Source organism: Alexandromys fortis, unplaced genomic scaffold, assembly GCF_014885135.2.
Source record: "Alexandromys fortis isolate MF-2015 unplaced genomic scaffold, M_Fortis_MF-2015_v1.1 scaffold_15, whole genome shotgun sequence".
NCBI lineage: Eukaryota > Metazoa > Chordata > Mammalia > Rodentia > Cricetidae > Alexandromys > Alexandromys fortis.
The window spans coordinates 16,859,984-16,875,852 of NW_026067911.1; the positions used below are offsets into that span (position 1 = coordinate 16,859,984).

The window sequence follows — 15,869 nt, forward strand, 5'->3', positions numbered from 1 at the left end:
ACTGGGTCCTCTGAACGAACAGCCATCTCTCCATCCCCTATTTTTCCTTTTTTAAAGATTTATTGGCCGGACAGTGGTGGCTCATTCCCTTAATCCCTGCACTCAGGAGGCAGAGGCAGGCACATCTCTGAGTTCAAGGCCAGCCTGGTCTACACAGTGAGTGCCGGGAGAGGCTTGAAAGCTACACAGAGCAACCCTGTCTCGAAAAACAAAAAGAAAAAGATTTATTAATATACTGTTTGCATATGGGTGTTGTCAGCATGTACATCTGCACACCAAGAGTCTCCAGCCTCCTTTCACTTCTTCTTTCATCTTCTTTTGACTCTTGACTCTTCTTTCAAATAACATAGTTTTAATACCAAAAAGAAAAGAAAGACCTGGTGAAATCTGGCATGTTTTATGTTGAGTGTGAATGTAGTACCAGAAAAAGCCTGTGACAGCTGTCACCCTTAGTTCTGCTGTTAGTAAAATTGAATCTCTGTTTTTTCACTTTTGAGCTCCAAACCTAGAGGCAAAAAAAAAAAAAAAAAAAAAAAAAGGCTCACAGCCTGGTGGTGGCAGCGGCATATGCCTTTAATCCCAATATTCAGGAGGCAGAGGCAGGTGAATGTCTGTAAATTCAAGGCCAGCCTGGTCTACAAAGTGAGTTCCAGTGCATTAAAACTGTTACATAAAGAAACCCTGTCTAGAAAAACCAGAAAAAGGAAGAAAAAAAAAAAGACCTCAAATTCTACAAAAGTATTGGTGTGAAATTTCCACAGATCCTTCTATATTATTCTGGGACTATATACTTGTTGCTTAAGAAATATTAAGATGGGGCTGGAGAGATGGCTCAGTGGTTAAGAGCACTGTCTGCTCTTCCAGAGGTCCAGAGTTCAATTCCCAGCAACCACATGGTGGCTCCAAACCATCTGTAAAGAGATCTGGTGCCCTCCTCTGGCGTGTGGAGACAGAAAGTTGTATACATAATAAATAAATCTTTAAAAAAAAAAAGAAATATTAAGATGTGCTGCTCATATTGATGCACATCTAATCTCAGGGCTAGGGAGGCAGAGACAGGTGAATCTCTGAGTTTGAGGGCAGCCTGGTCTAAATATTGAGTTCTAGGCTAGCTCCATGGTGAGGCTGTCTCCAAATATATATGTGTGTGTGTGTGTGTGTGTGTGTGTGTGTGTGTCTGTATATATCATTTTGTTTTATAAACTGCTAATAACATTTTTATAAACTGAACTTAGAAGAATTAGAAGATGTATTTCAATTTTTCAGTTTTTTTTGAAACTTGACTTTTAAAATATGAGAACTTTATGTTGGCCTCAGAGAGTGGTCCAGAGAATTAAGGAGACTTGAAGCTTTCGTGTAAGGAACAGTTAAAAGAACAAAGATTTTTGGTTGAATTAAGCAGGGTGAGAGAAGAGAAACTCTAAAATCTTAGACTAAGCTAGACCCAGTTGTGAAGTTAAAAGGACGTATTGTTTAGATCAGTTCCTAAAATTATTTTGCTAAATGCTGGCATTAGACACGAGCTGTGGTCACACTTTCAACAGATGAGATTTAAGAGCTCTTCAGATTAAAGGATAATCTTGACTTGTTAAATTTTCCTTTGGTGGGTCTTTTTTGGGGTGGTGGGTCTTACTATGTGGCTGTGACTAGCCTGGAACTCAGGGAGATCTGCCTTCCTCTCTCCTGAGTGCTGAGATTAAAGGCATGCACCTCCATACCTAGTCTTAAGATCTTCCACCCCACCCCTGAGACAGGGTTTCTCTGTGTAACAGCTCTGGCTATCCTGGAAATTGCAGACCAGGCTGGCTTTATATTCACAGAGATCTGCCTGCCCCTGCCTCCCAAGTACTAGAATCAAAGACATGAAAAGACATAAACTACCATGCCTGCCTGCCTGACCGTTTGTCCGCCCATCCGCCCTTTTCTTCCTTCCTTCCTTCCTTCCTTTTTTTTTTTTTTTTTTGGTGTGACAGGGTTTCTCTGTGTAGCTTTGGAGCCTGTCCTGGAATTTGCTCAGTTGACCAGGCTGGCCTTAAACTCAGAGATCCGCCTACCTCTGCCCCTGACTCCGGATTAAAGGCACGTGCCATCACCGCCCGGCTAATGCCCGACTTTTAAGACTAATTTTGATGGTATATGTAGGAATGTTTTGCCCGAATGTATATAAGTGCATTCAGTGACTGTGGAGGCTAAAAGAGGAACTTCTGATCCTCTGAAACTGGGGTTACATATTGGTTGTGCTGGGAACTGAACTTAAATCTGCAAGAGCAGGAAGTAACTTAACCACTGAGCCATCTTTCCAGCCCACATTGTGGGTTTTGATGCCCTGTTTTCAAGGCATTATACTGCTATCATGTCATAAAGATAGTGGACATATAAGTAAGTCTTATTAGTTCAATGTCTCACCTCTACACGGGTTCTTCCCCCCCCCCCCCCCCCAGACAGGGTTTCTCTGTAGCTTTGGAGCCTGTCCTGGAACTAGAGCTGTAGACCAGGCTGGTCTCGAACTCACAGAGATCCGCCTGCCTCTGCCTCCCGAGTGCTGGGATTAAAGGCGTGCGCCACCACTGCCCGGCTACATGGCTTCTTTTTATTACCATTCTATAGCCAAGTTGAGATTTTACTGTTTGAATGTTGATGATTATGTTCAGTAGATCCGTTAGGTTTAAACTGCAAGTCCTAACTCTTATGGGATGTGATTCTAATGTCAGTTCATTTTTGAAAACCCTCCTGTTTCTGCTTTGGTCTATTGCTCATAAGCCCCTCCTCACCTCATGACCATATGGTTCTTGCAGCTCAAATTCCTTAATGTGAATAGGATCAGATCCAGGTACACGGAGTTTAGGGTAAATAGCTTTGTATGGTTGCTTTCACAGTTCTTTTCTTGTGTTCTTTCTGAGTTGTTGGTCCTTCTTTTCATCCTCTGGCTAGAAAGCTTGGGCTTTAATTATTCTGCTGTATGGTGTACTTTTGAGATTGTGCTTATGGCCAGAGGTTAATTCATTTTTTTTTTGTTATCAAAGAAGTAGCTTTTGATTTCTGATATTTCCCTTTCATTTCACTGACTGCATTGTCTTTATTATTTTCCTCTGCTTGCTTGTTTCCTGCCTGCTTTCCTTTTTTTTTGCCTTTGCTTTCCAGCAATTAGAATGTAATAGAACTTTTGTTTCCTTTCTTTATTTTTTCTTTTGAAGCAGTCTCATATTCTATAAGCTAGTATTATAGACATATGCCACCATAGCTGGTTTCAGTATTTTTTCACTCATTTTGGTCTTTATTTTCTCTGGTATTGTTATACTTGGTATTGTTCCCACAGGTTGTTGGGACGTGAGTTTCATTACTTTGAACTGTTTAAGCTTCCATTTAGATAGTTTCTATTAGTATGACTTCACATTTTCTGTAGTGTTTTTATAATCACAATGGCTTCAACATTACTGTGATGTCTATAATATTTTTAATTTCTATAGGTAACTATTTTCTGATTGTGTTCAGATTTTCTTTAATTTTTACGTATTATATAATAGAAACTTCGTTCAAAGTCGCTGCCTCCCTCATTATTTCTGAGTGTTGCTCTTAATTTGTTGCTCCTGCAGGCTCTGGGTCATTTTTCTGTGTCCTTCTATTTCTAGTAGTACTGCCTTCCCTTCATAACTTTAGAAACAATGGACAGTCAGTTGAATGTGTGGATTCTGTTGCCTTTAATAGGATTTTGTTTTGGCAGGCAGCTTTTGTGTGGGGTAGGTGGGGGGGTGCATACATTAGTATGTTCTTTTCATGGTTGTCTTTATTATTTATTTAATGTTTAATTTTTTTTTTGAGCCAACGTTTCTTGGTAGACAGGCTTTGTAGGCTCGTGCTGCATTGTAGTTGTCCTTTCCCTGGCTTAAGTATGGTGTGGCCCTGCAAAGATTCCTAAAGATGTTTCTAAAGGTTGTATCTGTTGACTTCCCTGTGCTGCCCTTTCCCGAGAGTCTAGCTGTTCTGCAGTTTTCACACTACAGCTGCTTAGATTGCACACTGCTGAATGCGTTCTTTTTCCACCCCTAATCTGCCATCAGGAAAATGCCTTTAGGCAGAAAAGGGGATTTACCTGCTTCCGAGACCACAGTCCTGTGCTGTTTTTGGTCCAACAGCCGATAACAGATATTTTCAAACTTGCTCTACACTTTTATACTTGGCATTTGTCTAAGCTGATGGCAGTTACTCCTGTACATTTGGGAGCAGATAGCTCAAGAGTGTTATATGGGTGCCAGAGATGAGATTTTTTATTGTTTATTAGAATAGTTCATTCTGTTTTATTATGCCTTGTTTTGCTCTATTTTTTTTTCTCTGTAGCATAGTTTTTAGGGTTTTCAAAAGAGGGTTTCACTGTGGAAGACTTTAGCTGTCCTGGAACTTGCTTTATAGGTCAGGCTGGCCTTAAACTCAGAGATCCACCCATCTCTGTTTCTCCCTAGTGCTGGGATTACACGTGTGCACCATCACACCATCTGGTTGGCTCTCAGTCTTTTTAAAAATAATAGCACACTAATGAAAATGAGGTAATATCTGCCAGGCGGTGGTGGCGCACGCCTTTAATCCCAGCACTCGGGAGGCAGAGGCAGGTGGATCTCTATGAGTTCAAGGCCAGCCTGGTCTAGTTCCAGGCAGGACAGGCTCCAAAGCCACAGAGAAACCCTGTCTCGGAAAAAAAAAAAAAGAAAAAAAAAAAGAGGTAATCTGTGTTCTGTTTAATTTGTATTTCTCAGATGCTATGTTGAATATCTGTTAAAGGTGGTTGTGCATTTTTATTGTATGTGTGTGTGTACATGCATGTTACTGTCTTTAAGAGATCCACTGTATGATAAAAATATGCAAGCTAAAATATGAACAATTTTGCCAGGTGCTTTCATTCCAGCACATGGGAGGCAGAGGCAGGTGGATCTCTGTGAGTTTGAGACTGGTGTGGTTCACAGAGTAAGTTCTAAGACAGCTAGGACTGCTAACACAGAGAAACCTTGTCTCAAAAAACAAACAAACAGGGGGCTGGAGAGATGGCTCAGTGGTTAGGAGCATTGCCTGCTCTTCCAAAGGTCCTGAGTTCAATTCCCAGCAACCACATGGTGGCTCACAACCATCTGTAATGAGGTCTGGTGCCCCCTTCTGGCCTGCAGACATACACACAGACAGAATATTGTATACATAATAAATAAATAAATATTTAAAAACAAACAAACAAAAACCCATTGAATATTACTTATTGGCCATGTGTATATCTTTTCAGGTAATTTTTTTTTCCTTTTTAGAGTCAGGATCTCCCTGTGTAATAGTAGCTAGCCTGGACTTGCAATGTAGACCATGCTGGCCTCAAACTCAAAGAAATCCACCTGTTTCTACCACCCAGGTGTTGGGGCTAAAGGCATGCATCACCACACCAGCAAATTTTAATTGTTTTTATTTGGGGAGGGGGCTTTTAAAATTACATTTTAATGTAGATCCTAGCGTGTGTGTGCACATGCGTGCCTGGATGCTTTTCTGAACCTGGGGAAGAGAGCCTGAGGGAATTGCTCAGTAGGTTAAGCGCCTGTTATCCAAGAATAAGAGCCCTAGACTCCTGTAAGTATTGGATGAGAGGTAGCAGCCCACCTGGCATTCCTACTCTTCAAAGATGGCCCCAGGGGGTCCCTATTTTTTTTTTTTTTGCATTTTAAAGGTTTATTTGATTATAAAACTGGATAATAAACAAGGTGAAACAAACTGGGTGGTGTGGTGGTGCATGCCTTTAATCCCAGCACTTAGGAAGTAGAGGCAGGTGGTTCTTTGTGAGTTCAAGGTCTACAAAAGTTCCAGGACAGCCAGGGTTACACAGAGAAACCCTGTGGATTGTATATGCAAGTAGGTCTGCATAGTGGAGAATAGAAAGCTGCTCTGTTGGCTTAAGCCAAAAATAAATCTCTGGGGAATAAACTGGGCATGATTTATCCATCATACTAAGTGTTTGGCAGTGGAAAAACAGTGCTTTCAGTAGCAGGAAATGAAAAAAAAAATACATTAGAAAGAGAGTGAGAACAGAGTTCATTCCTGAGAACTTGGGGCGTTCTCTGCTCTACAGACTGAGTGAGCGAGCAGCCACAGAGGCTTGGAGCTACGACTTACGACAGGACATTTCTGCTATATTTCAGTAACATAAAGAGCAGAGAGAGCAAAAGCATTGTGCTGCTTCTGGGTGTCCAGAGATACAGAGTTCGTGGTGGGAAGATACTTAACCTGAATAGTGTCAAGAAACTGTCTTAAAAAGACCTCTCCTACATCTTACCAAGCCGACTTATAGCCATGCAAAGTCCCTATTTGCATGTCTAGTAATTCAGAGGGGGTTCTTGGACTATATGCTTAAGACCTGGCCTATAAAAAGCCTCTGGGTAAAGGGGAACAATCTTTGAGTAACAATTAGAGTGACCAAAGAAGTAGAAACCTGGTTGCGTTATAGACCTGGGTGACCCACACAGATAGTTCCACCACTGTTTACCAAAGGATAGGGACAAGGCAGGCTTAGTGTCTGTGCCCTACCTAAGTGGAAAGAGATAAGATTGACTTGGCTCCCCATTGACTGCACAGAATAGGAACACCTTATCCCACGCCCTGACAAGGGACTGCAGGGCACACTTTGTGTGCCCCACCCCCTCCAGCTCTGAGGCAGGATGGGCTGCCCAAATGATCTATCAGGCCCAGGCAAAGACCACTTAGATTGTCATACAGCTACCTCATTCTCTTTTCCTTCTTTAAAAAAATTATTCTTTCTTTGTTAATTTCATATATTAACACAGTGTATTTAGATCATATATATATCTCCTCAACCCCTCCTTCAATTCATCCTGTAGCATCTCCCTCCCCTTCCCACCCTCCTCATAACTAGCTGAGTCTACTTAGTGCTGCTCCTGTACTCTGAAGCAGTCAGTCTATCATGGGCCCTCTAGTGGTTTTTACTGCTCCTCAGCTAGATGTGGGACTTGAGTAAATCTCTTTCTTCTCCATGCTGGAGTGTTGACTGGTTTAATCTTGTGCCAGGCAGCTTTATTTAATATCTAGCTTCAGTTTAATGAACTGGCTTTGTCCTGCCCAAAAGACAATTATCCTGGAACTAGGAATAGGTCAGACCCTGCTGAGTGTTGAGATCATTTAAGGTTATTTTGTTATATTTTCTTTATCTTTCCTCCCCTTCCCTCTCTCTGACTTGTTTTTCAAGATTTTTATTATGTTTTGTGTTTTGAGACAAGGTCTCATGCTGTAACCCTTGTCTCAAATGGAGCTTGCTGTGTATATATATATTATATATATATAGATAATATATATGGACATATATATATCATGCTGGTTCAAACTCAGAGATCTGCCTGTCTCTGACTCCCAAGTGCTAGAATTAAAGCAGTATATTATTTTAATGATTATTATTTATTATTATTTGTGTGAGTTGGGTGGAGAGGGAGAAGTGGATGCAGGTGCCAGTGGAAGCCAGACAGAAAAAAAAATCCGAAAAGAAACTCCTTACATTATATTGGAAGCATACAGAACAAAGAAGGTTGAAAGCTAGCCTGGCGGTGGTGACTTGGGCCTTTAAAAACCCAGCACTTGGGAGTCAGAGACCAGCCTGGTCTATAGAGTGAGTTTCAGGGCAACAAGGGCTACACAGAGAAACCCTGTCTCAAAACCATGGGGGTGGGGGGAGAAGAAGCTTGAAAGCTGCAAGAGACAGGCATCAAGTTATATATAAAGGCAAATGATAGAATAGCAGTGGATTTCTCAGCTCTGAAAATTCAAAAGGTACAGACCAATATATATCAGTCTGAAAGACAATAACTGCTGATCTAGCGTAGTCATCTTCATAATTGAAGGAAAAAGATATCACTAAAGGAATTTACTTGATCACTTTTAGTGGCACTGCAGAAAATATTTAAAGAAATCCTAAACATTGGAAAGAAAGATAAACACATCCCAGAAGACTCAAGATGCTGCTAGAACCTAAATAAGGATTAGGAAAATATCAAAGAAACCAGTGCAGCACAGTGGCAGGCCTAGCTCTTTTTTTTTTTTAAAAATATTTATTTATTTATTATGTATACAATATTCTGTCTGTGTGTATATCTGTAGGCCAGAAGAGGGCACCAGACCTCATTACAGATGGTTGTGAGCCACTATGTGGTTGCTGGGAATTGAACTCAGGACCTTTGGAAGAGCAGGCAATGCTCTTAACCACTGAGCCATTTCTCCAGCCCAGGCCTAGTGAAATCTTTTGCTGTTGTTGTTTTTCGAGACAGGATTTCTGTAGTATGAGGAGGAGTGGACTGGCTTACACCAGGCGGGCTGCTTATTGTCGTCCCCCCCCCCCCCCACTTATACCTGAATAATCACATGGAAATCTGTATTAATTAAATCACTGTCTGGCCATTAGCTCTAGTCTCCTGTTGGCTAATTTTTACATTTTAATTTAACCCATTTTTGTTAATCTGTGTATTACCACGAGGCCGTGGCTTACCGGGAAAGATTTAGCACGGCTGACTTCAGCAACTCCATGGCGCCTCTCTCCGCCTGTCTTTTTTTTTTTTTTAAGCATTTTGTTTTGTCTACTCTGCCCACATAAGGGCTGCCCTATCAAAAGGACAAGGCAGCTTCTTTATTCAACCAATGAAATCAACACAAATTCAGAAGGACCTCCTACACCAGGTTTCTCTGTAAATCTTTGGCTGTCCTGGAATTAGCTTTTGTAGACCAGGCTGGCCTCAAACTCACAAAGATCTGCCTGCCTTTGCCTCCCAAGTGCTGAGATTATAAAGGCGTGTACCCTCCGCCCCCCAGCTTAGCTCTTGAAGTCTAATGGTTTCATTTTCTTATTAAAAAGATGCAGGTTAGCAGACCAGGTTAGAAGACAGAATCAAGCTGTTGTTGTTTAAAGGAGATCTCACTGTGGGGAAGAAACACAAATTAGCTTATGATTTTTCAAATCTATATCTTTCATTTTATTCTGCTTTTAATTTTTGTATTTAAACATTTCAACTTTTGGTGATAGAGATTTGGGTATGCTAGGCAAGTGCTCTGCCAATTAATTATGTTCTCATCCCCTTTTGGTGAGTATTTAAGGGGACTTAGAAGAATCTGAAAATAATATTCTGTTTAATAGCATAAAAATTTAACAATGAACTTAGAAAGTTTCTGCAATTATTGTTAAACTGACATACTTTCTTTTTTTGACAGAGATGTTATGAACATAAACAGTATAGAAATGGATTGAAGTTCTGTAAACAAATTCTTTCCAATCCCAAATTTGCAGAACATGGAGGTAAGGACAAATACTGTGTACCTTTAATTAGATTTGGCATAATTGAATGACTATCTGGCTTCCCTTACTTTGCTGTTACCCAGCTGTCTTTATTTTCCAGAGTATACCATTAACTCTTATGAGAAGATAAAACTTAGTAATAAATGAATTTTGAGTTAAATACCAAGAAAATGATTGCACATTCAGTTTGTTTTGGTTTCTTCTTTTCAGTATTAGTTCTTCTAGTAGAGCTAATGGAAAGGCAGAAGAGCCCATTTAGACCGGATGCTTGTTTTAGTTAATATGTTCATAAGAACATTTTACTTTAGAGCTTGCAGCTTGAAGAGTTTTATTCTTTACCATAAACTGTTCAGAATGTGACCATTTAGTCACTTATTTATATTGTATCTTAATTAGTTTACCACTGAGTCATGTTTGTTTAAGACATTTTTATTTACATCCAGATGTATAACTTTTGTCTGAATAATGATGGGTGGTTAGATTCTTGTAGAACAGTTGATGATATGTGACTGAACGTGTAAAGAAATAAACGGAAAATAGCATTTTGGGGGGGGTCTGATTTCTATAGATTTGGGAAACATGACTCATTTAGTAATTAATTGACATTGTGTATTGAGAAGGGGAGAATGACAGTTTTCATCATTCCTTCTCTTGTATCTTGTTTCCCTATGCTTGAGGATATACTTATGCTGCAGTTTGAAGATAGAATCAGTGAGAGTAAAAATACCTAAATTGATCTTCGTTTCTTATTGATAGCTAACTTCAGCCAGGTGGTAGTGGCACACGCCTTTAATCCTAGCACTCAGGAGATAGAGGCAGATGGATCTCTGTGAGTTTGATTAAGGTATCCTCCTAAAAATCATTTGTAGGCTGGGCAGTGGTGGCTCATGCCTTTAATCTCAGCAGAGGAAAGTGGATCTCTGTGCCTATGCATATCTTTATTCTTTCCTATAGTTCTTTTTTTGAGACAGGTTTCTAGTACACTATGCTACAGCATAGGCTGTTCTGTCTTGTAAACCAGTCTGGCCAAGGCTATACAGAGAAACCATGTCTTGAAAAAAAAATTAGGTAAATCATAATTTGAGTTTTAACTGTCATAGGATTATGCATTGTAAAAATTAGGAATACTTAACTTTTTTGAAAAGTTTACTATTTCCCATAATAGTCTTCTTAAAAATTAATCTACTTTTGCCATGCAGTGGTGATGTATGCTTTTGATCCCAGCACTTGGGAGGTAAAGGCAGGCGGATCTCAGTGAGTTTGAGGCCATCCTGGTCTACAAAACAAGTTCCAGGACATCTAGGACTGTTACACAGAGGAATGCTGTCTTGACCCTCCCCACACACACACACAAAGAAAGAAAAAAAAATCCTACTTTTTAAAATTTATTTTTACTTTATGTGCATTGGTGTTTTGACCACATGTTTGTCTGTGTGAGGGTGTCAGAGGCCCTAGGACTGGAGTTATAGACAGGTGTGAGCTGCCATGTAGGTGCTGGGAATTGAACCCGGGTTCTTTGAAAGAGCAGCCAGTGCTCTTACCTACTGAGCCATCATCTCTCCACCACCACTGTACTCTTAACCGGTGATGGGAAACGATGAGCTTCTGACATGTTTCACTGTGTTAGTCATAGTAATCCTAAAGATTCAATAATAAATTTCTGAAAATCAAATGTAGGGGATGTGTAGATGCCAGTGGGTAACGTACCTGCTAAAGCAAACATAAAGATCTGAGTTTGAATTCCTCTAAACCACAAGAAAAGACAGGCAAAGTACTGTGCACCCTTGTAAACCTAGTACACTTACGAGGAGATAGGAAGCAGAGAGGAGAATCTCAAGAAGCTGGGAGGCCAAATATTTTGGCATATACACAACTACAAATAACAGTGAGGCATTGCCTCAAACAAGGTGGAAAGCAAGGACAGAAACCCAAGGTCCTTCTCTGATCTCAATACGTTCAAACGCACAAGTCATAAATACACACAAAATCAGAGCTGTAGATAATTTATGTGTTTTAATGAAGAATTGATTTAGCCTTCATAGCATAGGTTCATGAAAATGAAGTTATTTTCAAGATAGTATTTCCAGTTTTAAAGGACTAGGTATATAATCAATCTCATGAATTTCCCTAAGAGTGCCAACAGAATGGTTATTACTAGATAGTCTGACTTAGTCAGATGTAGGTGCATTTTGTGTTTTTATCTTTTTGTAGATCAGTCTGGCCTCAAACTTACAAGAGGTCTGTCTGCTTCTGCCTTCAAGGGCTGGGATTAAAGATAAATTCCACCATGCCTGGTGAGGTTTTTTTTTTTCTTACATTTATTCATTTAAAAAAAAATCTCTGAGAGCCTGTAAGAGTAGAATCTAGAGGTTTTTGCTTACTTGCCTTATTGGTTTTTGAAAGTACTTTAATTCTGTACATACCTGGAAACGCCTTATTAATCTTGAAATGTTTGTAGTATTTGCATGAAATTATAGTTATTTCTTATGGATTACTTTCTCCTACCTTCTTTTTTTCTTTGTTATTAAACCAGAAACCCTGGCTATGAAAGGATTAACTTTGAACTGTCTGGGAAAAAAGGAAGAAGCTTATGAATTGGTTCGCAGAGGTTTGAGAAATGACTTGAAAAGTCATGTGTGTATCCTTTTGAAGTGTGTTTAAAGATTGAGTAGGCTGTTTTGACATAAGGATATGAATGGAGTCAAGAAGTGTAGATCCCTATTACCACGAGGAAAGGATTTTTTTCTTAAAGTGAAAACTGCAACTATCATTCAGGAAACTCCTCCCTCTCCCCCGTATACCCACTACACTTTAACAGTGCATGTTAGATATTGTATCTATGGAAGCTCTTCTCATTTTGGGATGGGATATTGATATGGCTTGAATATTTATATCCTCTAAATTCACATGTTGAAGCTCAGTCATCAGAGTGATGGTATTTAGGGGTAAGGTCTAAAAAGTGGTTAGGGTGCGAGGATAGAGCCTTCAGGAATAAGATTTGTATAAAAGTCCCTTTGACCACATGACGATACAGTTAGGATCTGTGAAAGAGAGAGCCAGACTCAACAGCAAATTTCTTTTGTTTATAAATTACCTATTTTAAGTAAGTTATTATATATTACTTATGGTAGCAGTCTAAATGGTCCAAGACAAGTATCATGTTGATTTCATTCATCCATGACTATAACTTTGAGAGTCTAATTTGTTGTTGTTGTTGTTCTTTAAGACAGGGTTTCTCTGTATAGTTTTGGAGCCTGTCCTGGAACTTCCTCTGTAGACCAGGCTGGCCTTGAACTCACAGAGATCCCTCTGCCTCTGCTGTTGGGATTAAAGGCATGCACCACCACCTCACGCTTAGAGAGGAATATTAAATAAGGAATATTAAAGAACCTTATATTGTATATACTATACTGAGTAAAAGCAGAGGCTGTGAAGTTTAATGTGTAACGAGCTTCACTTGGACCTGACACCCTGCTCAGCCTCTTTCTGTTATCTTAGGCCTCAGTTTTCTCATTTGTGAAATGGGAATATTCATATTCTCCTGGTAGTAGTGACTTAATATATAACAACATTTGTCTTCTGTTTAAGGGATTGATAAGGGCTGTATTTGAGTACAAGTATATGGTGGAAAACAGAAAAATGTGCCTTGGTAGTTTTCAGTCTCTAACAAGGTAGGTATATGTGTTTCGTGGGCTAGCATAATTTAAGAGCTGAGTTATTTCATACATTTTCAATTGTTAACTGTCTGTTACAGTTACAAGTGAAGTAAATAGTCTGTTGAAGTAAAGTACTAGATAGCTCTAGAGAGCATTCGGAGAGTACATAGAACTTGATTTTCAGAGAAGGACTACTAATCCTGCAGAGCAGAAGTCTGTCAAGAAGAGTGATCAGAGGACCAAAAAAGAAAGACAGGGCTAACAGTGTGTTTTAGATATAGCTTTCTGCTCTGGTTTTACTTCCTCAAGAGGGAGAGGCAGGCAGATCTCTGAGTTCAAGACCAGCCTGGTCTACAGAGCGAGTTCCAGGACAGGTTCCAAAAGCTATAAAGAAACCCTGTTTTGAAAAACCAAAAAAAAAAAAAGAAAAAAAAGAAAAAAAAAACGAGTGGGTGGGAATTGGTAGGTTTAGTGATTGGTGATACAATTAAAAGTTTATACTAGGTGAGGTATGACCTCCTTTTATAGTTTATTCTCGTTCATATTCCCCCCCCCATCCCCCTTTGCCCCTGCTCTCCTGGAACTCTGTAGATCAGGCTGACCTTGAACTCAGAGATCAGCACGCCTCTCGCGTGTACCACCACCGTGCCCAGCTATATAGTATTCTTAGAACCAATTGTTCATTCCCTTGCTTATCTCTTTCCTTTAGTAGACAAGGTTTCACTGTGTATCCCTGGCTGACCTAAAACTCACAGAAGTCTATTTTTCTCTGCTTCCTGAGTGCTGAGATTAAAAGCTACCACACCTGGCTGGGAATAGTATTTTTTTGACATGCAGGTTGTATCCTTAACTAAGTTCCTTTAGGTTGGCACGTTTATGGCCTTCTTCAAAGGTCAGACAAAAAATATGATGAAGCCATTAAGTGCTACCGAAATGCACTGAAATGGGATAAGGACAATCTTCAGATCTTAAGAGACCTTTCTTTACTACAGATTCAAATGCGAGATCTTGAGGGTTACAGGGTAAGTAAAATATGTTTCTTATTTCATAAGAAAAAAATCTTGTTACTTAGGACTTATATTCTGATAAGGAAATTTTTCTTTCCATTCTTTGAAAGAAATTTAACTGGCTACTCCTTAGTGATTATACCTGTGATTGGAACAGTTAGATTTTAAAAACAGATTAATGTGATCTTTTTTGTTTGTTTTTTGTTTCGTCTTTCGAGACAGGGTTTCTCTGTCTATTAGTCCTGACTACCCTGGAACTCACTAAGATCCTCCTGCCTCTGCCTCCCAAGTCCTGGGATTAAAGGCGTGCACCACTACTGCTCAGCCAATCTTGTTTTCTTAAGGCCCTGAGGGCCTTGTGTGCTAGTTTAGAGAAGCATTCCATTTAACTGTAAACCTAAGCAATAAGTTTTGTTTTCTTCTGCCCCGTGAAGGAAACAAGATACCAGTTGCTTCAGCTTCGACCTGCACAGAGAGCATCATGGATTGGTTATGCTATTGCTTATCATTTATTAGAAGACTATGAAATGGCAGCAAAAATTTTAGAAGAATTTAGGAAAACACAGCAGGTAATAAGAAACCAGCTTATTGTATCTGATTTTAAGTATAGCTAAAAGAAGTTTAGAATTTAGCTAGCATTTTACTTGGAAATAGCTTCAGTTTTGTTCTCAATTGAAAGAGTAGTAGAAAAAAACTATAGGAATGTACTTTAAAATCTTGGTGGCTAATATTGGTGCTTACATTTTTTTCATTAAACGGTTGCAGATATGCTTGCTCTTTTACATACTTCTTAGTGCTCCTCAGGATTACTGTAGTTGTTATAACTGCAGATGGCCTCACATATTATCAAAATTAGACTTATTTTAAGCTTAGTACATAGTGAAAATGGTCTTAATTTTTTTCTAATAATTGTTGTCAGTTATGTTGTCTGGTTTTAAAGCATACCTGTCATGTAGCAATCATTTCTCTGGAGTCTATCTGAAATAATTTTAAAGAGTTTGTATTTTAGGGGCTGGAGAGATGCTTCAGTGTTTAAGAGCACTGACTTGCTCTTACAGAAGACCAGGGTTCAATTCCCTTGGATACATGGCAGCTCACAATTGTCTGTAATTTCAGTCCCAGGAGACACAACACCCATGACAAAACACCAATGCACATTAAATGAATGAATAGTTTATATTTTCTGCTGTTAATTATTACGCTGAGCATACAGCAATGTTTTTGGAATGTTCCTGAGTTTGGATTTGCTTCCTTTTCCTCATTGTTAGTTAAAACTACACTTTTCACAGAAAGTCACAGACTAATGATGGTTGCTTCTCAGTTCAGCAAATCAACTGGTACACAATTTATCCGTTCTATTTTATTACTGTGTTAGGGTAGTATTTGCAACTGTAAACTTGTTTTGCTTTTTATTTACGAACAATCTAAGACCAAATAGCTCACCTGTCATCAGATTTTGACCACTAGCCTTTAGCATTCACTGCCTGGTTCAACAGTTAAAATGGCATCTCTGAAATAGAGATTCTCTCACTTCCACTATATTTTTTTCAAGATTTCTTATTTATATTTTATTGCTGGCAGATTCCACTTTTTTCGTTTTTATTTACCTACTTATTACTCATTCATTTATGTTTTTTCAAGATAGGGTTTCTCTGTGTAGTTTTTTGGAACCTGTCCTGGAACTCACTCTATAGACCAGGTTGGTCTCAAACTTACAGAGATCTGCCTTCCTCTGCCTCCCGAGTGCTGGGATTAAAGGCATGAGCCACCATTGCCCGACTCATTATTTATTGTATACCAGAACTTGTGGGTTATTTTAATCAGTTTATTATGAGCTGCTATTTGTTTTTTTTTTGTTTTTTTTTTTTTTTGTTTTTGTTTTTTTTTTTTTGGTTT

General features: G+C 39.2%; 1 protein-coding gene across 1 annotated transcript in view; it reads left to right on the forward strand.

Moving 5' to 3' along the window:
• Naa15 (N-alpha-acetyltransferase 15, NatA auxiliary subunit) overlaps window positions 1-15,869 on the forward strand; it is a 63,254-nt gene that overhangs the window by 13,707 nt on the left and 33,678 nt on the right. Inside the window, exons 2-5 of the mRNA XM_050138343.1 lie at window positions 9,226-9,310; window positions 11,844-11,948; window positions 13,831-13,988; window positions 14,408-14,542. Coding sequence (XP_049994300.1) covers window positions 9,226-9,310; window positions 11,844-11,948; window positions 13,831-13,988; window positions 14,408-14,542 — 483 coding nt within the window. The remainder of the gene's footprint in view (window positions 1-9,225; window positions 9,311-11,843; window positions 11,949-13,830; window positions 13,989-14,407; window positions 14,543-15,869) is intronic.